Raw genomic sequence first — 24,397 nt, forward strand, 5'->3', positions numbered from 1 at the left:
ATGTAAGCAGAAAACACTCTTGTAAAATGGTACACTGACCACCAGCGTTATCTACTGGTGAAGCAGGGATATGGCAGGATATATCCCTTTTCCATTACAATTCTGTCTTGTGAGGTCTGTCCCTGCTTTTGTGGCTCAGCTCCCTCCCCAGCCAGATCACACATTCCAGTCCACCCTTTGGGGGGATATACAAAAGGAAGTCTGATATCGGGGAAGTCTTTCAGTGCCTGCAACAGCTTCAGGGCTTTCTCCTTAGTCCAGGGACTTGGAGTTTGGACTCTTGAGCATTCAGGGTTTTCCCCTGCTGGATTCCTCACCAGTATAAAGGGCCCAAAACTATTCCTTAATGTCTTGTTTTCCAGCATGGGATTTGTATACCCCACTGCATACCCTTCCCCATTCTTGTCTTCTGCACCCAGGTCCCCACCCTCTCGTGAAAACTGCATAATTCCGGGGTTGGCATTCTTCATGTTGTTCAACCAGCAAAGACAGGCATGGTCTGTTACTAACAAAAAGGGGTTTCCCAGCAAACAGTATCTTAGGGCATCTACAGCCCATTTCTCAGCTCAGGCTTCCTTTTCTATGACTGAATAGGCCACCTCCAATGGGAATAGTTTTCTATTTATATAGAGGACTGGTGGTTCCTCTCCCTCAACATCCTAGGAAAGGACTACTCCAAGTCCTACATCAGAAGCATCTGTTTGTAGTGTGAACTTTTTGGAAAAGTCTGCATGAAAAAGTACTGGTTCTTGACACAGAAAATCTTTTAGAGTCCTAAATGCCCTGTCGCAGGCCTCTGACCAAACGATTTTCTTAGGACTGGTATCCCTCACGAGGGCTGTGAAGGGTGCTGCAGTTGTGACAAAGTCAGGTATGAGTTGTCTATAATAGTCTGCTGTGTCCAACAAGCATCGTCTCTGTTTTTCTGTTGTCAAGATGAAGCAGGCTGCTAAGGCCTGTACTTTGCCAATTAGTGTCCATAACTTGCCCCTCCCCACAGTGTAACCGAAATATGTAACTTCCCGGTTTGCCATCTTACATATGGCCAGGTTCACAGTGAGTCCAGAACTCTCAAGAGCCTGTAGGTGACATGTCATATGTCCTCTTCCATGGTGTCCCACATCTTTCATGGGAGTGGTCACAGGTTCTCATGGACCTGTTGTCCTGGTTTAATGGCTACGTGACGATACACAAGGTGAGTCCGTTCAACGTGGCAAGGTTGAAAATATGGAATGGAAGGATTCAATTAGTTTCTGCATTTGGGCCTCCTGCTTTGGTTGAAGCTATGGCTTGGGATTCTGGGGTCTCTGGTGCTTGAGGGCCTAGTTCAAGTGGATAGGGTGTTATGAGGAGTACGTCTTGGTCTTTACAGACCTTCAGAATGTTGGTGTGGTATACTTGAGTTTCCTTTTTCTTCCCTGGGTGCCAGATTTCTTAGCTGACTGATCCCACTTGTCTCACTACCTCGAATGTCCTCTTAGATCACTTTCTACCTAAGTTCTCTTCTTCCCCACAAGGTAAATTCAAGAATCAAATGAAAGTTTCTGCCCTTTGCAATCAGTCACCAGTCTCTCCTTTGCAGGCTTTGTCAGGTCGGTGATGCCAGGTCTCTAGCTGTAGAGTTCCTGGGCTATACTTCCCCAGAGCTCAGAGAAGAGGTCTGCTCCCTTCCACTGCCTGGCTCCCAATAAGTGGCTCTGCTTCCTTTTTAAACTCACCTCCAGCTTGTATAGGCTTTGCAGGAATAGCAGGGCAGAGTCACCTGGGCCAGAGCTACTCCTTAACCCCTTGTTCTCCAGTGTACAGTTTGTACCCCCCATCACAAGTCCACAACCCCTTTCCAGAATAACTGTGAGAGTGGTAATAAATATAATAGCCACAAATTCGGAGTGGACTTTTAAAATAATGCTTTAGACCTCTTTCTTTCACTGGGAAGGAATAAATATGCCTTGTTTGAAATGATTACATAAACCAAATATTCCAAAAATATAGATGTACATTGGTAGTCATTAGTTTCAATGGACAAACACACACAACCAATGTGAAAATATATGTGGCAAGTTGTGGAGCCATGTGATCAATTGAAGAACCATATCATGAACAGAAAAAACACGTGGTAACTAAATTTGAATTTAGTTTTTACCACCTTAAAATTCCTCTAATAATCAATGCAGTACTACAATTTGCACGAGTTCACCACACTTTTAAACTAACATACAAACATATATAAAAGGTTATGACTATATACAGACACTCCCACTCTATGCTTTTCAGGAAAACAGTGGTCAAATCACTACCTTCCAAAGCATCCATTGCATGCACCCTCTCTTTTAATGTAGTTCCAAAGACCAATAGATTTTCCGTTCAAGGATGCCTCTCCCATGCATCCTTTAAAATGAGTCACCTTAACAGCAGGAGATTTCTATTAGAAAGGAAACATATTAAATGAATAAAATTAATGTTAAATACTTTAGAACTTCTCTATCCAACTTCTCCATTCAGTTCTAATTCATGTTAGGGGAAAATCATAACAGAAGAACAAAAAAATGTTTTAGCATTATTATTAATAATCAGACTTTACATTGCGGTGGAAGAGTTTTGCAATAAGTAAAAAAGAAAATGAAAAGTCCTGACCCATTTATATTCAATTACATGGATAACAATGACAAATTATAACAAGTCATGGAGGATAGGAAATGAGGAGAAACAGAGGAGAAAGGAAACTACTTAGTATGAATTAACACCTCCTATGCACTCACACTCAGCACTTCAGAATTACCATTTTAAACACAGTTTCCTGGGGATTTTTATAATGAGATGATAGCTCTGGATACCATTTTGCACCCTTGCCTTTTGTGCAGCATACCTGACAATTATCTCTTTGGAGTATCCAATTGGAGCGATTATTTCTAATTGAAAAAGTATTTCTAGCACGATAAAAACCTTTTACAGTATAGCATTTTCAGATTTTCACCTTGATTTGCCCTCCAAGTCCTCCAACAAATATTAGTGTTGATTTGTTTACATCCAGTACAGTAGCTGTCCCAGGAGCAGTTGCAGTTTTACTTAAGGACTTCTGATTAGAGCTCGTGTCCTCTATACTCAATGTACCAGTTTTCCCAAACCTGACAATCACAAATACAAATGGATTAAACGCTTTCAGAAGTTTCCGTGCACGGTCCCCGCTTACTACTGCTGAACTATTTCTTGCACTGAGTAACTAAATCGCCGTTACTCTTCTACGCTGCCCTGAACCACACTTCCACATTAGGTAAAAATTCATTTGAATTACTAGCAGAAATTGAACTTTCATTTTAATCCAGTTTACAGAATAAAATATTTATGTTACTCACATTAATGTGTCCTGGTCTATCAAGAGGACGCCTAGGTGCTATGGCAATACAAATAAAGAATGAATGAATGAAACCTCTGTTACCTGGTTATATGTATTCTGTGCCATTTGTTGTTGTCAATTTGAAAATTTGGATATTCCAGTCTTGTTGCTCCTGAGCCCACATCCCAAAGGAAGGCCACCTTACCACGTCGCATCTCTACGGCCATGAAGTCACTCTGGAAAATGATGATTCTTGCTTTAACGCATTACATAGGGTATGTCATTTTGTTTTGTTTAACAAATTTCTTTCCAACTGGATGACTATAAAATCTCATATCTGTTTCTAAAACTTTTCCTTTATATCCTACCTTCATGGATTTATACGATGAGCCAAATCATGCCTAAGGCTGCGAGTTTGTCACGGAGGTCACAGATTCCATGACTTTGCAGTGGCCAGTGTGCCTGGCTCAGGAGCAGCTCGGGCAGCCCCTGCGCCAGTCGCACCGGCTGCTGCTGGGGCAGTCTTGGACCACCACCCCTCCACACCTCAGCAGCAGAGTTTGGGTGTGGGAGAGGGCAGGGGGTTGGGGCCTGGGATGAGTGAGGCGAGCTCTGAGTGGCTCTTCCCTGGGGGGCTCCCAAGAAGCAACGACATCCCCCTTATTCAGCTCCTATGTGGAGGCGTGGCCAGGTAGCAGCTCTGCATGCGGTCTCCACCTGCAGGCACTGCCCCCGCAGCTCCCATTGGCTGCGGTTCCTAGCCAATGGGAACTGTGAAGCCAGCACTCTGGGCAGAGGCAGCATGCAGAACTGCCGGGCCACACCTCCGCCATGAGCTGAGTGAGGAGGATGTCGCTGCTTCCGGGGAGCCACCCAGGTAAGCACTGTCCAGATCCTGCCTCACCCTGTCCCATGTCCCAACCCCCTACCCCTTCCCACACCCAAACTCTGCTGCTGCTGGGAGTGGGGGGGAGGCACGGATCGAGGTAGGGAGCCTGCCAGCCCCGCCCCCCCAGCACCAGTGGGGGTTCTGGGCTGTGTGCCGCCGCCCATCCCCCATCCGGGCTGCCCGCCCCACTTCACCTTCTCCCCCCTCTTACACCTGGAATGACCTCAAAAGGTCAATGCAGAAATAACAGGAACATGAAGCACTGGAGCTATGTAAACCGTGCATCTACTGGGACGGTGGGGAACTTGCCAATGTGCTGTCATGGGAGTCCTGCCTGATACCAGATCAAGCACCCTGACAAATGGTGAGTCCACCTTGTGGAAGAAGGATTCCATGCAAGATAATGTGCACAAGATCACTTTTATCTTGTGTGAGTATTATCCCATACATTGAGCAAGGACCTCAGCATATGACCAACAGAGTCAAATCTTGATTCCTCTGGAAGAGCAGGGGATGACCCTGGCAGCAAAACCAGTGCACTGAGTGGGTGTGTGGTGCAGAGTGAGGGGAAAAGGCAGGCTTGCTGGATCTTCTGCTCTTATCCTCTTTCCTGAAGGCTGAGGTGGGTGGCATGTAAGGATCTCTGGGGATTACATCAGCCCTACCATGGTCTGGGGCAGGGGATCATTTCCCTCCTTCTCCCATATACATCTGCCCAGTCCCTAGTCTGGCTACTTGGTATAAATAAGAATGAAAGTCAAATAAATTATATATTCAGAGTATACTTTTAGTGAATCTCCACAACACTTTGATGAAGTGAGCTGTAGCTCAAGAAAGTTTATGCTCAAATAAATTTGTTAGTCTCTAAGGTGCCACAAGTACTCCTTTTCTTTTTGTGAACACTTAGTGAATCTCCACAACACTGAACTTACATTGCCACTGCTACCCAGGTAGAAGAGGAGGTTGTCAGGTTCAGTTGTTTTCACATTTAACGTTAAGATGTTGTAGTTAGCAGAAGAAATTTGCGGTGAGTAGGCACGAATACAGTCTCTATCTGCTGAGATTGCAACTTTAATCTGGAAAAAAAAAAAAAGGTACACTCTGTGTACACAGCACTTAGCCCTGGAATACAGATTTAGCCTTTGTCTAGCTAAATTCAAGCCACGTGTTGAGACAACTTCATATGATTCTAAATATTTGGCAGTAGGATTAGCTACAAACACACACAACTATTGACTGGCTGGATATGAGTTGAAAAAGAGTAGTGGTTTAGACTATATAGAATAGGGAAGAAAGAGGTGCCTCAGAAACTACTGGTCTAATCATGGGATTTAGAGCCAGAAATTCATCATCCAATAATAAACCTTGAGCTTGAGGGCACATATGAGGAAAAACACTATATTAATAACAAAAAAGACTGGAAGTCTTGAGAAAATGTGAAAGGTCTCAGGGTAATAAAAACAAACAAAATACAACAAACCTTTGGGTTTACAGACAAAAACAACGTAGCTAAAAATCAAATAGTCAAAGCATCTGCAAGAAATAGCAATCACAGAATTTCAAATTAAGTAATTCTTTAGAAAATCTGTTTAGGAGCCATTTAAAAGTTTAATTTAATAAAGAAGCACTTACATGGCAGATTTCTGACTCAGATTATCGTTGTTACAAATATTGGGCTCATTGCTGCAAACCTTTGTGCACTCTGGTAACTTTAGTAGTTCTGTTGACTCACATATATGAGAGTTTGCATGATCTCTAGCCCATCTCTATTTCTAGTAAAAGCGAAATCAGATTGAGGTGCAAGAGAACAGGGTAGCTCATCTTCAATGCTCAATTCAATATTACCTCTAGAAATAAGTTGCAATGAGAGAAAACCCTTATCTTCACCAAATTCTCACAAAAATAAAGGGAATAATATGAGTCTTTAAAACTGCAAGAGAGGATTTTACTCATAAAAGTTATACTTTTTTCCCTTAGAAACCTCTGTAGTCTATGATACACCAGGAAATACTACTTCCATTGTTCTATACCAGACTCATTAACTTTCCATGATCAGTAGATTGTGAAAAAGAAGCATTCATGTGTATGCTGGGTTTTATTGAAAGCACCAAAAGCCTGGATAATTTTTGTCTTTTAAATCTAAATTTTCCTCTGCCTTAAAATGATATGCCCAGGCTTAAATCAAATGTATGGGGAAATGTTACTGGTTTCAAAAACTCTCTTTGTGTTCTCATGATAACAAGATATAGTTCATAATGTGGTTTAATTGAATCTCATCATAATCCTTTATATCACTGATAAATCCATTCCAGCCTCTCACACCAACTTCCTTCCAAAGCCCTGGAGATGCCCTGGAAATACTCCCTTAAAAATAAGAGGCAATGGGGAAAAAAGAACAGGGAAATAAAACCTCAAAAGCTCAGTGCTCTGACAAACCAGAAGGCAAAGAGATCATAGCTCAAAGTCTGAATTCACACCAAATGCCTCAATATTGCAGTATATATGATATTGAGAACACCAATAACTTCTGTTACACCAAAGAACAAAGGATGGGTGGGTTAAAGAAGGAGTATAAGGCTTTTTGCCTTTAAAATATTTTTTTGTTGAGGAGGCACAAGAGAAACCAATGAACCTGAAGCTAGAAATTTTGGGAAAGATGTACTTACAGATGCTGCCTGTTTGCGGGCTTGACTGATGAGCTCTTTAATTTCAGACAGATTTCTGCTCAGGTTCTCTTCCAACATTTTCAGAGGTTTCAGCCTGTCAAATAAAAGATTGGCTTGTGCTTCCACTTCTTTAACTTGTCTTTCAGCTGAGGCTGCTGCCAAAATAAGAATGAGACGTTCAGACAGATTGAGAGGGAAATTCACTATTCATTCCTGGAATGCATTGGCCAAAATGGGATATTTGGAGTCATTTATTTCAGTAGCTTTAAACATCTGAGAGAAAAAATATACATGTATAAAAAGCTTATGTGATTTCTATGTATTCTGTTTAAAAAGGAAGTCTACAGCTAGTGCATTTTTATTTAGTCAGGCAAAAACTTTCAGTCCATCACATTATCCTTATTTTAATACTAATTAAGTTTTAATATTAGCATAATTTCTACATGCAATGACATTTCTACTGTGCAATGAAGCAGCTAACTTACCAGCTTTTGAGGAGTCCATTATAAGTTCACTGGTTTTCCTCAACGTGTCATTAACCTTGGACAATTCAGAAGAAGTGTTTAGCAGCTTTTGATTGAAATCCACAATGTGGTTTAAACCAGCAACAGCACTTGTGTTAGCAGACACAGCCAGCTCTTTTGCTTCAAAAAATGTGTCACTGGTATCTGGAACATATTTACATTTAAGGATTATTTATATATCCCAATTATCAGAAAAGTCATTTTTCTTAGAGGTTTCACAGAGTCACATAAGTAGAGACGGCAGGGCCAGGTTCATAACAAGTATTTCAGGCTTGACAAAAAGGAATCATTCTTGGCATTCTAGTCTGTAGTGTTATACTCACATGTTCAAAGCTTTATAATGATTGTAATTGATGGCAGAAGTTACATTTTCAAAGATTTATAAATTGGCTGAAAAAAGTTATTTCCTGGCTGAGCCCTTATATGTAAATATAATCCTCTAGAATGAACAATTTAAAACAAAACACATAAATAAGCATAGGGCCAGATTCATGATATGCAACAACTCTCAGGGCATTAAGAAAGCTCAAGTCAAATGGTTAGAGCTGGTCAGTATTTTCTTATTTAGATTTTTCAATTATTTTTTTCTTCAACATTTCAACCAGCACAGAACTAATAAATGGTAGACTTCATTCTGTCCGTACGACACTTTAAAAAAAAAAAAAGACATTTGTGACTCTGCACCCCATATTCTTCACAGCAATATTATTATATGAGATTATTATGGCATAATTACGATGCATTTTGTACAAGACGGGTCATGTGAGGTATTACTGGAAAAGTTATAATTTGCTGATATGGTTATCCTATTTGTATGCATATATCATTTTTGTACCTAAAGGAATATTGACTATGAATCTGTATTTCAAATGTGCTTACTCTGGGTGACATCCACAACTAGCCTTTCTGGTACAACAATGAAGAAGCCAGACAGTGCTGATGGCCCCTCAGCAAAGACAATGAACCCTGGAAGAACTTAACCTTCCTGTGAACATTCCAGACAGCCTGTAAGTAATGGCTGCTATGACTCAGCAAGATATGCAAGGGCATGTGACCAGGCCACATGACTCTCGACTCCATCTTGGGATGTCAGTGTTTTTCCACAAACTTGAGTTTCGGAAAAAGGGTTCCAGAAAAATATGCTAAAGCTATATAAGGCAGGGTGTGACATTATCTATGGTTCTTCACTCCCCACACACAAAGACTCCTGGAAACACCTGAGGAACAAAGACTGAACTGTGGGAAGTGCTGGACCCAGGCTAAAGGGATTTCTAGGTTGTGTATGAAAAACCTGGGGATTCCAAGCTGTAAAGCAAGTGCAGTTTGTACTTTGAGAATCAGCAGCCTGCTTGTTGACCATTAGTCAGGGTGAGAGATTATTAATGCAAATCCTATCTTTCTAGTATGTTAAACTTAGTATGCATTTTTGTTTATTACTAGGTAATCTGCTTTGATCTGTTTGCTATCAGTTATAATCACTTAAAATCTATTTTATGTTTTAATCTAAACCAATAAATTTGAAGTGAAGTGCTTAGGAATCTTAGTTCAAGTGGCTATTGCATTTCCTCTCCACATTGAGGGGGGAGACGAACTGGATAATAAATTCATACTGATTGGTGTTTGGACAAGGGCAGGACAGTAGAGCTTTGGGGTCCTAGGCTGGGAAGCTGGTGGTTATTTTGACTGTAGCCTCTGTATTGTTGGTTCATGCAGTGGCTGGTCAGAGAGCCAGGATGTAATTGCAGTTGTGTGTGTCCCTACATGTGTGAATGCTGGTGGAGGTGTAGGACCAGGGGTGGCTCTGCAGCTTGTCACAGCAACACAGCTGTGGAGAGGGAGCCCAGGCTGGTGGGTCAGAGAGCTCAGTGGTACCTCAGTTCCAGGTGGCACCCGGGCAGGAACCCATCACAAGGTTATCTCTCTATTATGTAGGATCCAAGCACCAGCTTTTCAAAGGTTTGATCTAGATGGTAACTGTTCAGATCAGAACCCCATGCTCATTGCTTTTAAAACAGCTTGATTCTCCATTACATCTCTGCTATGCTCAGAAGTAGTGGATGGATGCAGCCACAGAGAAACGCTTCCGGATCTCTCATCCTGGGCCATCAAGCCCTGGAGAAACCCTACTCTTAACTTCTGCTTCTGACTGGTGTAACTTACACCAATGGCAAATCAGACGGAGTGGAGCCCAGCTTCACCACCCATCTCCAGCATGCCTTTCTCCCCTTCAGGCCAGGGCTGGGGTAGAAGCTGACATAATAGGCAGCTGTTTCACCTCTATGCCTGTAGCAGGGATTCTCTCTATGCAGTGGACAAGGGTAATCCAGTTGATACAATGTACTTGAACTTTCAGAAAGCTTTTGACAAGGTCCCACACTAAAGGCTCTTAAGCAAAGTAAGCAGTCTGGGGTAAGAGGAAAAGTCCTCTGATGGATGAATAGTTGGTTAAAAGATAGGAAACAAAGAGTTGGAGTAGACAATCTATTTTCACAATGTAGAGAGGGAAATAGCAGGGTTCCCCCAAAGATCTGTACTGGGACCTGTGCTGTTCAACATATTCATAAATGATCTGGAAAAGGGGGTGAACAGTGAGGATAGTTAAATCCAAAGCTGACCGTGAAGAGTTACAAAGGGATCTCACTCAATTGGGTGACTGGGCAACAAAATAGCAGATGAAATTTGGTGTTGACAAGTGCAAAGCAATGCACATTGGAAAACATAATCCCAGATATAAATACAAAATGATGGGGTCTAAATAAGTTGTTACCACTCAAGGAAGGGATCTTGGAATCATTTTGGATAGTTCTCTGAAAATATCAGCTCATTGTACGGCAGCAATCAAAAAGCTAACAGAATGTTAGGAACCATTAGGAAAGGGACATATAAAATGACAGAAAATATTGTAATTCCATTATATAAATCCATGGTATTACTACACCTTGAATACTGCATAAAGTTCTGGTCAACCCTCTCAAAAAATATATATTAGAACTGGAAAAGGTATGGAGAAGGGCAAAAAAAAAAAATGATTAGGAGTACGGAACAGCTTCCATATGAGGAGAGATTAAAAAGACTGGGACTGTTCATCTTAGAAAGGAGATTTTGTGAAGGCCAAAAGTATAACTGGGTTCAAAGAAGAATTGGATAACTTTATGGAAGATAAGTCCATTAATGGCTATTAGCCATAGTCAGGGATGCAACTCCATGCTCTGGGTGTCCCTAAACCGCGGACTGCCAGAAGATGGAATAGGATTGCAAGGGATGGATCACTTGAAATTGTTCTGTTCTGTTCATTCCCTCTGAAAAAGGTGGCACTAGCAACTCTCAGAAGACAGGATACTGGGCAAGATGGCCCATTGGTTTGACCCAGTGTGGTCACGCTTATGTTCTTGTGTCAATTAGTAACTCAACCCTACCATTTAAACATAGCTTTTTATTTTCATTAGTGTTGCATTTCGATGCAGTTTAAGATCCCGTATTGTGAAACAAGATGTTTTAAAGCCTGAGAGAAAAAATAGTGCTCTAAATCTTGACAAACAGTGCAAATCTGGCACCAGCTCTGGAAGCCTTACAGATAATTCCCATAACTGAAGAAACATTAGGAGAAGTATCATATTTTATTTTATTTCATTTCATTTTCAATTCTACCTGTGAGCTTCTATGAACTTTGGGGTTGTTCTTAGTTGAAAATATTGACCATTTTAAAAAAAAATTATAATTCTTGAATGGCCTTTGAACAACATGGAAAGTAAGAGAGCAAGGGACCTTTAAAGTTAAATGAGTCCAGCATTTATATTGTCAAAAACATTTAGATTTAACAGTTAAGATAGATGGTGCAGTGCAGCTGATTTTTCAAACAGACTGTTGTTGTGAGAAAGCAAAAAAATTAATCTCCAGTACAGTTTTTTCCATTTAAAGCCGATTAAGAATTTTAGGACCCGATTCTCTCTTTGACACAGTATAGTTTTGCACCTATATAGTTCTGTTGCCTTCAGAGTTACTCCTTATTTACACCTGTGTGAGAGGAGAATCAGGCTATAATCTTTACATCACAATGCAGTTTCACTGTTTTCCATGTTAATTAAACAAATGGAAAACATCTAATTCAAATTCCTGTTAAGGCAAGAGGCTAAATCAGCCTCCAGTCTGATTTATTGCTAGGCTGCTCTACCAGACTTCAGGAAGGACTGTATTGTGTTTGTATCAGATGGCGTTGAATTAAGGACATGTATGTCAAGATAAATTTTACTTACCATTAGGCAATGCTCGCAGTGCCAGCCATGAATCATTAAGCTGGTTAGTAATTTTATGAGCACTCTCCTGAATCTTTTCCACTTTTTTTTTCAATCCATTCAATCTAGACACAAGGCCTGTTGGAATAAATAGCTGTGATTGTTCTATGCACATACAAACATTAGGATCATACAGTCCAGACTAACCCTAAAATTTAAAAATATTTAATAAATTCAATAATTGATCCAAGGGAGCTTTTTTGTTTTCTTAAACAGAACAGATATTTCAGCAAATGCACAGAAGTGCAATATGAGTACGGTATATGCTTCACACTGCATGTTGATCATATCCTCAGTTACTCTATCACAAGTCCGTGAGGATTCACTCAGAATTGTCCTTCTTGGTCAGGTCAATCAGTTTTGGTGGGAGAAGAGATGTAGGGAAGAGAAGGTTGACTTTAAATAATTGCAAAGGAAAATTACTTTCTTCATTTGCCAGCACAATAGAACAATAACTAAATGTATCTGTGATACATTGTTTTAGTCTTTTACTGTATATACCTGACTATATAAAATGTTTAACTTTAACTTACGTTCATTTAAAAAAATTTATAACTTTGTTAACAGTACAGGAATAATTCTATCAAATACCATTAAAATTGTACATTTATGAAACTGACCTTCATTTTTCCTCTTCAGATTTTTTGTTTCATTTAGAAATTTAGAACTAAGCTGTAAAGCTTCTTTCCCAAGAGAATCAAGAGATTCCTCTGGCTGAAAAAACCAAACAACATTTACTATATGTGAAGAGAATAGGTTCAACTGAAAGAATCATAGAATCATAGAATATCAGGGTTGGAAGGGACCTCAGGAGGTCATCTAGTCCAACCCCCTGCGCAAAGCAGGACCGATCCCCAATTAAATCATCCCAGCCACGGCTTTGTCAAGCCTGACCTTAAAAACTTGTAAGGAAGGAGATTCCACCACCTCCCTAGGTAACAAATTCCAGTGTTTCACCACCCTCCTAGTGAAAAAGTTTTTCCTAATATCCAACCTAAATCTCCCCCACTGCAACTTGAGACCATTACACCTTGTCCTGTCATCCGCTACCACTGAGAATAGTCTAGATCCATCCTCTTTGGAACCACCTTTCAGGTAGTTGAAAGCAGCTATCAAATCCTCCCTCATTCTTCTCTTCTGTAGACTAAACAATCCCAGTTCCCTCAGCCTCTCCTCATAAGTCATGTGTTCCAGTCCCCCCTTAGAAGAAATCCTAATTATTCTCAGAGAATGGAGAAAATGACTCATTCACTTTATGTTCTATTGCTTTTTAAAATATATTATTTGTCTAAGAGTGAATAGAAAATCCAATTTCACAAACTGACTACAGAAGGCAACAACTTATGTCATAATAATAATACAAAAAGAATTAATCAGATATTATAATGAATCTCAGCATGATGAACATTATTTACTTGTTTCCAGCAGTGCTCACAATGTGCTATGCTTTTTCTAAATGTGGAATAAACTTTGAGATGGCAGAGCTGGGCAAAGGGGTCAGGGTTGGACAAGAGGCTGAACCAGGGGAAATCAACAAATGCATCAGTGGAGGTAAGAAAAAAAAAAGGGCTGAGGGAAGGACTGACTGAAGTAGAGAAGTGATGGGTATTTGAGGGCTGCAAATATGAGAAAGGCAAGGATGTATGGGACTAGTGGGTGATGCTGAATTAAATAAGCTGGTGTTTGAAGAGAGAAAAGAAGAGAGAGAGAGAGAATCCTGATATTGAGAGATTGGACTGGGAGCAGAGTTTAGTGAAGTTAGTGGGAGTGAATGGGGAGCTGGTCCAGAAATGAAGGTCATGCAAGGAGAAGAGGGGAGGAGATCGGCAACTCAGACATCAGAGCCCTGAAGCTGAAGTAATCAAAAGATAAGAGTAGGAAGCTGTGATAAGAGGAAGAGAGTCAGGTGTTAGGCAGGAAGATGAGTTAGAGTAATGACTGATGATGGATACATGGAGGGAAAGAATATCCAGTACAGCACTGTTCTAAAGTGGAAGAGGAGTGGGAAGAGTACAGAGGGAGAGACTGAGGGTGGCATCCATGGAGATGACTCAGAGTAGGGTGTGTGAGAGTTGGTGAGACTGGCTGCTTCAGAAGTGTCAAACAAGGAAACAGATTTCAATGGTTGCAGGGAGGTAGCAGCATATAAACAGGTATTCAAAAAAGAATCAGAAGCAGAAGGTAACTTAAAATCCCAACATGGATACTTACTGAGTCCAAGGGGTTAGTTATAACTCTAGAAGCATCATCTGCCAGATTTTCTGTTCTTTCAATCAGATTTGTAATACTGGAGTGGGCATGGACAGCATTTGTTGCATTCAGAGATACATTTCTTACATTTGAGAGACCACTGCAGTAGAAAAATATTATCCATCCTTTACGCAAGTGTCTTAACCAGGCAGCATGTTTCCAGGTTTTGAGTTATCATGTGTACATGTTTTCAGAATACATAAGGCATTTTGAGAGATGAGCAAATTACACAATGTGTTTCACTTGATTTTTTCTGGCTGAAGTTCTGGCCTACTTCAGGGTTTGTTTGTTTTTTACTCTTTGTCTTTAGTGCGTTTTGCATTTTTAAAACCTTATGATCAAATGTACTAGTTTCCGTTAAAAAAAAGCAAATTACACACACTAAACAAAAACAAAACAGAAAGAGGGGATTACAGATTCAGTGTACAGCAACATAGATTTCAGGATAGAACTGAAAGATATTCTAGGTCAAATTCTCCCTGCTTACAGTTGTGCAGACACACTGAAGCCAACAGAGTTGTACAAGTTTTAGCTACAAGCACAATTCTCTGCTTTCAGACTTACAATACACTTGTGCTTTGTGATCTGGCTTCACTTTAAAAACTTATGTGCTAGTTTTAAAAGGTAGGGCTGTGAGAACCGTAGAAGAAAATGGGGATGTCTGGTGTCTTTATTTTCATATCAACAATCAGAATGTCTTTCCAGCTAATAACTCTTGGTGTTGGTATTGGATGAGCTCTGAGAATATAAGGAAGTTTTTAAAAGTGCTTCTATATGTAACCTTGAAAGTGTAACCTGCCCATTTCTGAGGATTATGATGCTATGAGATGGGAAGCCTAACAATCATCATAGTGTTTTGATGGAGTTCTTGAATGTGTTGACAAAGAAGTATTTATATAATGGACATAACCTTTTCATGATAAAAGTAATTTTTCTTTCTTAAACATTTGAGTATTTTTCACCACTGACTGATATATAAAGAAGCTAGATCACATGGTATTCACTGAACATTTATTAACTTAAAAACTAATCACTTCACAAATGATCATTCATGTGAATTGTAAGACTAAATCAACCTATTCTGCATCATTAATAAAAATACCATTCACTTCATGAAAAGTAAAAGTAATTAAATTTATTGCAGTTTTAAATTAAAAAAATGACCTGCTCCCTTAGCGGACTAACCTATTATCTATTTAAATTAAATCTGGCAGTAAATTAGATGAAGCATCTATTGAGTTCATATATCTTGGTGCGCTCACCTGTCTAGAGCTTCTGCAAGTTTTTGACATTCAGCTGCATGATCCTCTGCTCTGTAGACTAGATCAAGTGCTCCCCTCGTGGACATCTGCATGACCAGGTCATCTACATGATGCCTTAGTTTGGCATTCCAGAGGTCCAGTCCATCTCGATGGATCTCTAGATTCTAAACATTGAAATTATTTCCTTTATCAATTAATCAAAATGCAATTCACTATATCAAATGAACGTTAGACAATTTAGTAACTTACTGACGTAGAGTTGTTTACATCTGTGGCAAGGGCAGCAGCAACATCCATCAACATTTTCCCTTCTTTAATTAGCATGATGGAAAGGTCCTTGTTTTCTTGTATGTTTAGCTTTTTATCCTGTAGCATAAATCAATTGTTTTATGGTACTTTGTAATGTCAGCTGGTGCAGATGAACTCATCTACTACTTAACCCTTCCCGCTTTGAACACAATGCATTGTTTCTATTTGATGTACTTGAATATTACAAATATTAATATTTGTAAAAGTCTATGGATTCATTTCAGTGTGAAAAGTGAGGTATTTAAAACATGTTATGTATCTGATACTTATTACACAACAATGCGGAATCTCCAGTCTTACATTTAACTCTGCCAGGTTGCTGTAGATAAGAAAAAGCAGACGGTTGGTTTCATTGGTGTTAGTACATGCCTCATTCACCAGGTCCTGGGCTTCTTGTAGTCTGATGATGTGGTTTGTTAAGAGATGGCTTGCAGCTTTTTTTAGTTCTGCAAGTTCCTGCTGGGGTTTGAGATACTCTTTCTGAACCCGTAACAGCAACCTCTCTGCAGTGCTGATAAACAGAGAGCAAATAGTAAATAAATGTAGGAAGAGAAATTTAGGTGTATTTTCTTAAGGAAGGAAGAACTGAAAACAGGATTACCCAAACTTTGCAACACTAACAATTGCAACTAGCTTGCACATAACCTTATACCAATTTTTTTCATCAACAATACTTACAACCATAATATTTATTATACTTGTCTCACCACTGATAGAAGACGAGAAATTACTGGTTTGCGTTTGCAAACAATACAACCTTGTGGCTTATCAGCTTCGTCCTTGCCCTGTAGTTACAGAGAAATGAGTACAGTAAGCCACTTCTGAGGACCCTTTGGACTGCATTTGGTTCAAAAGCTCCATTTGGGATACCTCTGATTTGAAAGCCTGCATGGATTTTATGCATCTGGAAAGGTTCCATGTCCTACCTCAGACATTTGCAGTTTAAACATTTTTAATCTAGGATCATCATGCCATGGTATAGGAGGCAGCACTGGAATTTATTGATAATCTGAGCAGCAACAAATCACCGTGACAGAATGGATACATCCCAGGGTTCTGAAGGAATTTAAAAATAAAGTGGCTGAACTGCTAAAAAAATAAAAATAATAATAATAAAAAAAAATGCAATCTCTTATGAAAATCAGCTATCCCACTGGAGGGAAGTAAGTATTGTGCCTATCTTCAAAAAATGGTGCTAGGTGTGATTTTGGAACTACAGCCCAGACCCAGGGAATTAGCCAACAGCTAACTGCTTGCAATTATTCCATGATAATCCATTACTGGGATTTTTGTACTTTACCCAGAAGCATTTGATACTGCCCACTATCAAAGGGAGGATACTGAACCTAAATTGGTGTGATCCTGAATGGCAATTCCTATGTAAGATGCACAGTGTAGTCCCTGCTATGACACATACACAAATAATTCTGATTCACAGTTTTATCCTTTAATCTGCTTTCAACTGTTTGTACATTTCCAATTATAGCAAACCAAGCCTGGTTTACAGTGTTATCACAAACAAAAGAAGAAATACACTGACTCTTTCCTACTAATACTAGATATGGATATGCATTTATATTTTCATACTACTGATCCACGGTCCATACCCTCAAAAATCGTTGTTTCAAATTATAACAAAATACAGGAACTGGTAGAATGAAGCTACAATGCAGTATTTTACAAGGCAGTATTCCCCCAACACTTGAGTGTACCGTAAAAAGGTTATACTGTAGTTCAGGAATTTTGTCTTATGTAGTAAATTCAGGCCTGGTCTACACTGGAGGGGGGCAGGAGGGGAAATCGATCTAAGTTACGCAACTTCAGCTATCTGAATAACGTAGTTGTCAAAGTAGTTAGATCTACTTAACGTGGTGTCTTCACTGCAGTAAGTCGACAGCTGACGCTCTTTTGTCGACTCCGCCTGCGCCTCTTGCCCTGGTGGAGTACCAGAGTCGACGGGAAAGCGCTTGGCAGTTGATTTATCGTGTCTAGACTACCCCCGCTGGATCGATCTCTGCCTATTGATCCAGCAGGTACTGTAGACAAGCCCTTAGAGACGCTTAAGTTAGATATTGTTTAATGATATATCATCATAAACAAAATTTACCAAGTGCCATGGGATAACTATCTGCTGCCTGACAAATGCATTGTCCAACTGCTTATTTAAATTAGCTTTGAATTTGTAGCTCTAGAGCATTATAAATTCTGTAAAGCAAACTCTCATGCTGCTAGCATAAATCTTATTAATTCTCTTCTTAGTGTGTGAAAGGACACTTATCAGAGAACTTTCAGAAATTTCTGCTGAAAGCCTACAATTGAAAAAGTTAACTTACAAATGCCTTTGTTTAACAGCCCAAACTGCTGTAAAAGTCAGAAATATTTTGTTATTTAATGGTGTGTTCTCAAACACTTTCATAAGGCCAGGAAGCTATTCCAAGTCCTAATTCATTATAACTATAACCAGGTTTTATTTGTAGTCCATTTTCATGGCCATCTGGCTCTTACAGAAATTAATAGACAGGACCAAGCATGAGAGACAGGTGAGCAACACTATATTTGGGGATCACATATATAAATCCATGGTATGCCCACATCTTGAATACTGCGTACAGATGTGGTTGCCCCATCTCAAAATATATATATATATATTGTGTGACAGTGCAAGGCCAGATGGCTATAGAAAAGTAGTGGGAGATCGATGTATTAGCTCCAGGCTAAACAAATCCCTGGTACCAGGATAAGTGAAATGGCAGCTGCTCCAGGTCAATTAAGACACCTGGGGCCAATTAAGAACTTTCCAGAAGACAGGGATAAGACTAGGTTGATTGGGACACCTGAAGCCAATCAGGGGCTGGCTGAAACTAGTTAAAAGTCTCCCAGCCAGTCAGGTGGGTGTGCATGTCAGGAGCTGTGGGAGGAAGTTGCGCTGTTGGAGAGGCTGAGTAGTACACACCATATCAGGGACAAGGAAGGAGGAGGGTGAAGTGGAGCTTGAAGAAGTGAGAGCTGCTGTGGGGGAAGTAGCCCAGGGAATTGTACATGTAAGGTGTCTATAAGGTCAGCTACCATAGCTGATACTATTAGGGTCCCTGGGCTGGAGCCCAGAGTAGAGGGTGGGCCTGGGCTCCCCCCCCCCACCTTTGCCCCCTGATTAATCCTTAATTAATTAATCCTTAATTAATCCTGAGACTGGGAGACAACAGAGACTATGCAAGGAACAATAACTTCTCCTCACCTCCCTCGCTGGCTTATGATGAAAATGGCTCAGTAGACTGTGACCCTTGTCTCTAGAGAGAGAAGGGTTATGTGCAGGGTCACAGTGAGCCTCTGAGGTTAGCGAAATCTGCCAGGAAACGCGAGACCCACGGAGGCAAGGACAGAGCTTTGTCACAATTGGAATTGGAAAAGGTTTAGAAAATGGCAACAAAAAATGATTAGGGGTATAGAATGGATTCCGTATGAGGAGAGATTAATAAGACTGGGACTTTTCAGCTTGGAAAAGAGACAACGAAGGAGGGATATGACTGAGGTCTATAAAAACACAAGAACAAGAAGTCACCACATGAAATTAATAGGCAGCAGGTTTAAAACAAGCAAAAGGAAGTATTTTTTCATACAATGCACAGTCAGTCTGTGGAAATTTTTGCCAGAGGATGTTGTGAAGGCCAAGACTATAACAGGATTCAAAAAAGAACTAGATAATTTCATGGAAGATAGGCCCATCAATTGTTATTGGTTAGGATGTATAGAGATGGATTTCCTAGCCTCCGTTTGTCAGAAGCTGGGAATGGGCAACAGGGGATGGATCACTTGATGATTACCTGTTCTGTTCATTCCCTTTGGGGCACCTGGCATTGGCCACTGTCGGAAGACAGGATACTGGGCTAGATGGACCTTTGGTCTGACCCAGTATGGCCATTCTTTTGTTCTTATATTCACATTAACATATGAAAATATAACTATTCAATGGGAATATGACACAGAAGTAGGTCCAAGTCCACGAGGGAACTTCTAATGGGCAGTAGCAGGGTCCACACAGACAGTTCATGCACAACACGCTAGTGCACTGTATATTTACACCCTAGCTTGCCGGGCACTAACTCTCCATTTAGACAAGCCCTGACAAGTATAGACAAACATTCTTCCCAATCCAAAATATTTTAAAACAAAGGGTGGGATATTCAAAAGCATTTCAAACTGGTCTACTTCTGTACCCATTAAAGTCCAGGGTCAATTCTTATTGACATCAGTGGGAACAGAGTTAAAGCAATAAAGGGCATTTTTGAAAACCACACTCAAATTCTGAAAAATTTGGTGGTTAGATTTCCCAACTCTGGCAATAAAGAATCTAAAGCTGTCTTCAAGAAGAAACAAATAAGGAGAAAGCAATGTGAAATCAAAGTTATGACTTAGAATAAAAGCTGAATGCTCAAAATAAATGCTGAGGTTTCACCTACAAAACATATGCCACATGTGCATCCATACCAGCAAAAGACTAATTCCTTCCCCAGCTGGGCTTGCAACAGGAGGTTGACTGGAGGCCTGGGGGAAGAAATGTCCCTACATACATACACACACACACAAATTACTACAGCCCTCAGGCTACCGTAACCCCTGTTTCTGCTGTAATCCCACTAGGGGACAGTGAGCTGTGGAGCTGCACGATGGCATATAAACCTGTCCCTGTCCAGGGCTGTGCTCAGAATCCTGCTGTGCTTGAATGTGGGAAGAACCCCTGTGGAACTGGGAATGGTGGTGCTTAGAGATTATGGAATTCTTACATGTGTTTCAGAGATTTGATCACGCACCCTCCAGTGCAGCAGAACACCCCAGTCATGCTGCATTTGGGGCCCTACAGAGCTATGGAAGAGGGAGCAGAACTTTGGTCAGAGATAGTAAATCTATCTCAAAAGCAAATAGACACTTTCCCCTGTAACACAATTCCATAGTATGTGCATCAAGACCCTAGTCTGGAGCCCATTGAAATCAATGGGAGTCTTTGGATCAGGTCCCAACTGTGCATTGAGACTCTATTTAAACTATGGCCAACTCCAGGCATTTCAGTTTCCACTTCCCCTCATGACAGAGCTTCATAAAATTTTGCCAATACTAAGGAGACACTGGACCATTTTTTCCTCTCATAGATCCCTACATGAACGATAGATTGTCCACGAATAGAGAAATATCAATAAGACAGTAGGTTTACTTTAGTACAGTGGTGACATTTTGATCCTGCTGCATGAAATGTCTTCTGCGCATTGCTTCCAGCATGGTGGAGATATCTTCCTGCAGACTCTGAGATGTACTGTTTGACAACTGGAAATTCAGAGCCAGAGTCTCATTTAAAGATGTGGCCACTTCAGCAAGTACTAAGTGGGAAGGAAACAATTCAGTCAACTCCATGAGACAAAATAAGATGAATCCCTTACCCAAACAGCATAAACACCCTCTCTTTGCAAACAGTTCTCACAGATTTACAAAGTGAATACATTTTTAATTCAATAATGTAAGTGGCCATAGCTTACAATCAGACACATTACCTTTGATGGTTGTATACATGGTGTCAATAAATACAGTCAAATGTTGACTCTCATTCATGGTTCTTTGAGTTGCATTGTTGAGCTGCCATCCTCTCTCCAATATTCTAGTTAACTAGCATAAAAATAAATAAATGAACGTTTATGATAAACATTTTAAAAAAAAAGCAATTTTAAGACTGATTATTGCCCTCTGATAGCTTTTCCACTGAAGGAAAAACATTTCTAAGGTTATCATTGAATTGCATGAGAAAATGATTAGAAGTTCTTGAGGAGACAGAACAAATTGGTTTGGTGGATTTCTAGTATCTGCCAAGCAGATGTGATGAGACACCTTCATTAAGTATTCTGCCAGTCCCAAACTCAAATATCAGTGAAAAACTGTTATCAAAGTTGTTGTCACAATGAATATTATTACCCCCAAAAGGAATACTTTGATGTTTTTTCCCTTTGACATCAATGCTATCTTAAGAAAACTACTTTCAAGACATGGCATCTCTGGTAATTATAGCAATATGGTCACCACTGCAGCTGTTGAATGAAATTAGAGATTTAGGAGGGTATATGTGGTCAACAAATGACATCAGATATGTCCACTGAAGGATATTTCTATTCTTTTTTATTCTATATTTTTATTCTTTAGGAGACAAAATCTTACTCAAGTAAATCGTCTTACTTCACTGGGAATTTTGCCTGTGTAAAGACTTAATACAGACTTTAGGATTTGCCCATTTATTTAAAATTTGTTCAATTTACACTGAAATCATTTTGTAACAAAATACTACAGCGAAATTGAAGTGTAAGACTTCTTGGAAAGTGTCCAACAATGACAAAAGGTTAAATAAGCCTTCTGGGTCAAAACCAATGAAAAGAAAATATTTCCATTTCTTACAACATGAACCACTGAAGGATTATGATACAAAAAGAGCACCTTACTGAAAAGTCTTCTAACAGAAAAACTATAACCCTTCTATAGGATTTTTAATTATTCTGTAGAATTTAAGAGAACATTATATCTCTGCTACAGATTTATACAGAATAGCACAAAAACCTATTGTATCCTTTATTAATTTTTAATAGTTTTTAGAGTAACTTCTATACAACCCTATTACCTTTCTATAGAATCCTGTTGCTTCAGCTCTGTTACATTCTATAAAACTTTTCCATAAGGGGTTCCGAAAGATCACTCTGTTTGGCTAGGAATGAAAGTGCAGGGTACTTGCCTCTTTGTGCAGTCGATCTGTGCCTCCTGATATATTCACAAGACCTTCTTTTGCCATCTCCAGTGAATAGATTGGATCCTCTCTAGACAATAAAGACTCCTAAAAAGAGTAACAGATTGACATTTAAGGTCTGGGGGCTTTTTAGTCCAGCCTTCATGAGGTCACCACCATTTTTGTGTGCAGAAAATTGTGGATGCAAATAACTATGTGCACAATTTAGGTGTTTACGTTTAAACACCTGAATCTGCTGCGACATAAACTAAGCTCAGAAGTATTGCTGGTGCACAAAGGTAGGCCATTTTTAAAATTAAGGGCCAGTTCTCTGGATCCATCCAAGTCTGAGGATGTTCACTAGTCCTGGAATTCCAGGACAGGCACTTCTCTATGTATAGTTTGCTAACTTACTCTGCATATCTAGAATTACTGTAAATGTATACAAAATGACCTGAAGAAGAGGTCTTTGTAGCTCAAAAGCTTGTCTCTTTCACCAACAGAAGTTGATCCAATAAAAGATGTTACCTCACATCCACCTTGTCCCTTCATATTTAGTACAAACATGGGTGTCACAAAATATTGCTTCTCAAAAGGTATTAAGAGATGTAAGATATAAAAGGTATACACACTTGAGCAAAGTGTGGATTTCTAGACAGGTGTGAGAGTCAACACCTCAATGTCTCTTTAAGTTAGCGTATGGCCAGTATGGTCCAGTTCCGGTTTCAAATATATAGTTCCCAAAACTGATGAAAGCAGTAAGCCTTATAGCAAGGAACGCTGGGAAGACATATCAGGGGACATAAGTGTCCCTTCCCTCAGAACAGGGAAAGGCTAGGGAAAGACCAAGACCTGCTATGATTCTTGCTAAGCAGACAGACAGACACTTACTCACTGGGAATGGGCCGGAAGCAGTACCTCTGGGTTTCTCCAGGGCAAGGCCCTTGGAAATCCTGGCGGTAGCTTTTGAAGAAGCTAGTGAAACAGCTCAAGAAGAAGCCTAAAAACAGCCAGCTTGGTGGTGAGGTAAGTCAACTGGGACCAGAGGTGAAAGTAAGCTGGTACGGTACGGTATGGCGTACCGGCAAGAGCTGGTACACTGTGCCGGATCAGACTGGCTTCCCCAGGCTGGAGATTTAAAGGGCCTGGGGCTCCCTGCAGCGGCTGGAGACCCGGGCCCTTTAAATCACCTCCCGAGCCCTGCTGCTGGAGCCCTGGGGTAGCGGCGGCAGAGCTCCGGCAGTGATTTAAATCAACCCTAAGCCCCGCGGCTCCCAGCCGCCTCTGCAGCTGGTAGCTCAGGGGTTATTTAAAGGGCCCGGGGCTCCTAGCCACTGCTAGCACAGCCAGAGCCCTGGGGCCTTTAAAATTGATTTAAAGGGCCCGGGTATTTAAAGGCCCCCCCTTTCCAGTTGAGGCCATGCCCCCTGCTCAGGACTCCGGCGTAACGGTAAGTCCTTTAAGTTACTTTCACCCCTGACTGGGACAGGAGTGATATTTTAGCTAGAGAGACAGAGATATCCACATCCTGAGAGGAGAAACTAAGGACTATGGCAGAGCAGAGTAAGTTTAGCATTGGAAGAAGAGAAGCAGCAGAGCTGGTGGTCTCTACTTCATTGTTGAGAGTCCCAAAACTGACACATATGGAAGAAGGAGGATGGAAGAGGTCCCTCTCTTTGACTCTAAGGGACTAACAAGGGGCTTTGATGCAATACAATGGAGAGGAGACAAGATTGACAGACCTTGTGACTAACACGGCTGTTACTCTGAAACCTGAAAAAGACTGGATATTTTTAAAATTTTGTTTTCAGTTGGATTTACTTTTGTTTATCTCAGAAGGGGTGCAATTTTTAGGTTAGCCAGAAAGAGAAAGAAACAGGTATGTCTGACATCACTCAAAGGGAAGGTAAGCAGTTGTTACCATTTTATTCTCTAAAGTTACCAAATAATTTCTTTAGAAGCAATGGTTCGGAATTATTATGGCACAACATGAACATGACAATCTGTACTATAGCCATAACCCTGGCAACTATCCCAGAGTCCAAAATTCCATAGAGGTTTCTTACAATTTTTTTGAAATTCCTTGAGCATCTCAGTTATCAGTGCAGTGACAGCTGGTT

The 24,397-nt window shown here is 40.3% G+C and overlaps 1 protein-coding gene across 1 annotated transcript in view; it reads right to left on the minus strand.

The window, feature by feature from the left end:
• Positions 1-24,397, minus strand: part of LAMA1 (laminin subunit alpha 1) — a 154,604-nt gene that overhangs the window by 25,716 nt on the left and 104,491 nt on the right. The window contains exons 34-48 of the mRNA XM_084622037.1: positions 22,287-22,385; positions 21,067-21,178; positions 20,733-20,895; positions 15,827-16,037; positions 15,467-15,583; positions 15,218-15,381; positions 13,917-14,055; positions 12,326-12,419; positions 11,667-11,783; positions 7,375-7,557; positions 6,890-7,044; positions 5,156-5,299; positions 3,437-3,570; positions 2,975-3,125; positions 2,298-2,422 (exon numbers count right to left, since the gene is read on the minus strand). Coding sequence (XP_084478163.1) covers positions 2,298-2,422; positions 2,975-3,125; positions 3,437-3,570; positions 5,156-5,299; positions 6,890-7,044; positions 7,375-7,557; positions 11,667-11,783; positions 12,326-12,419; positions 13,917-14,055; positions 15,218-15,381; positions 15,467-15,583; positions 15,827-16,037; positions 20,733-20,895; positions 21,067-21,178; positions 22,287-22,385 — 2,108 coding nt within the window. The remainder of the gene's footprint in view (positions 1-2,297; positions 2,423-2,974; positions 3,126-3,436; positions 3,571-5,155; positions 5,300-6,889; positions 7,045-7,374; positions 7,558-11,666; positions 11,784-12,325; positions 12,420-13,916; positions 14,056-15,217; positions 15,382-15,466; positions 15,584-15,826; positions 16,038-20,732; positions 20,896-21,066; positions 21,179-22,286; positions 22,386-24,397) is intronic.

This window comes from Lepidochelys olivacea (assembly GCF_965140295.1).
Source record: "Lepidochelys olivacea isolate rLepOli2 genome assembly, chromosome: 2".
NCBI classification, from domain to species: domain Eukaryota; kingdom Metazoa; phylum Chordata; order Testudines; family Cheloniidae; genus Lepidochelys; species Lepidochelys olivacea.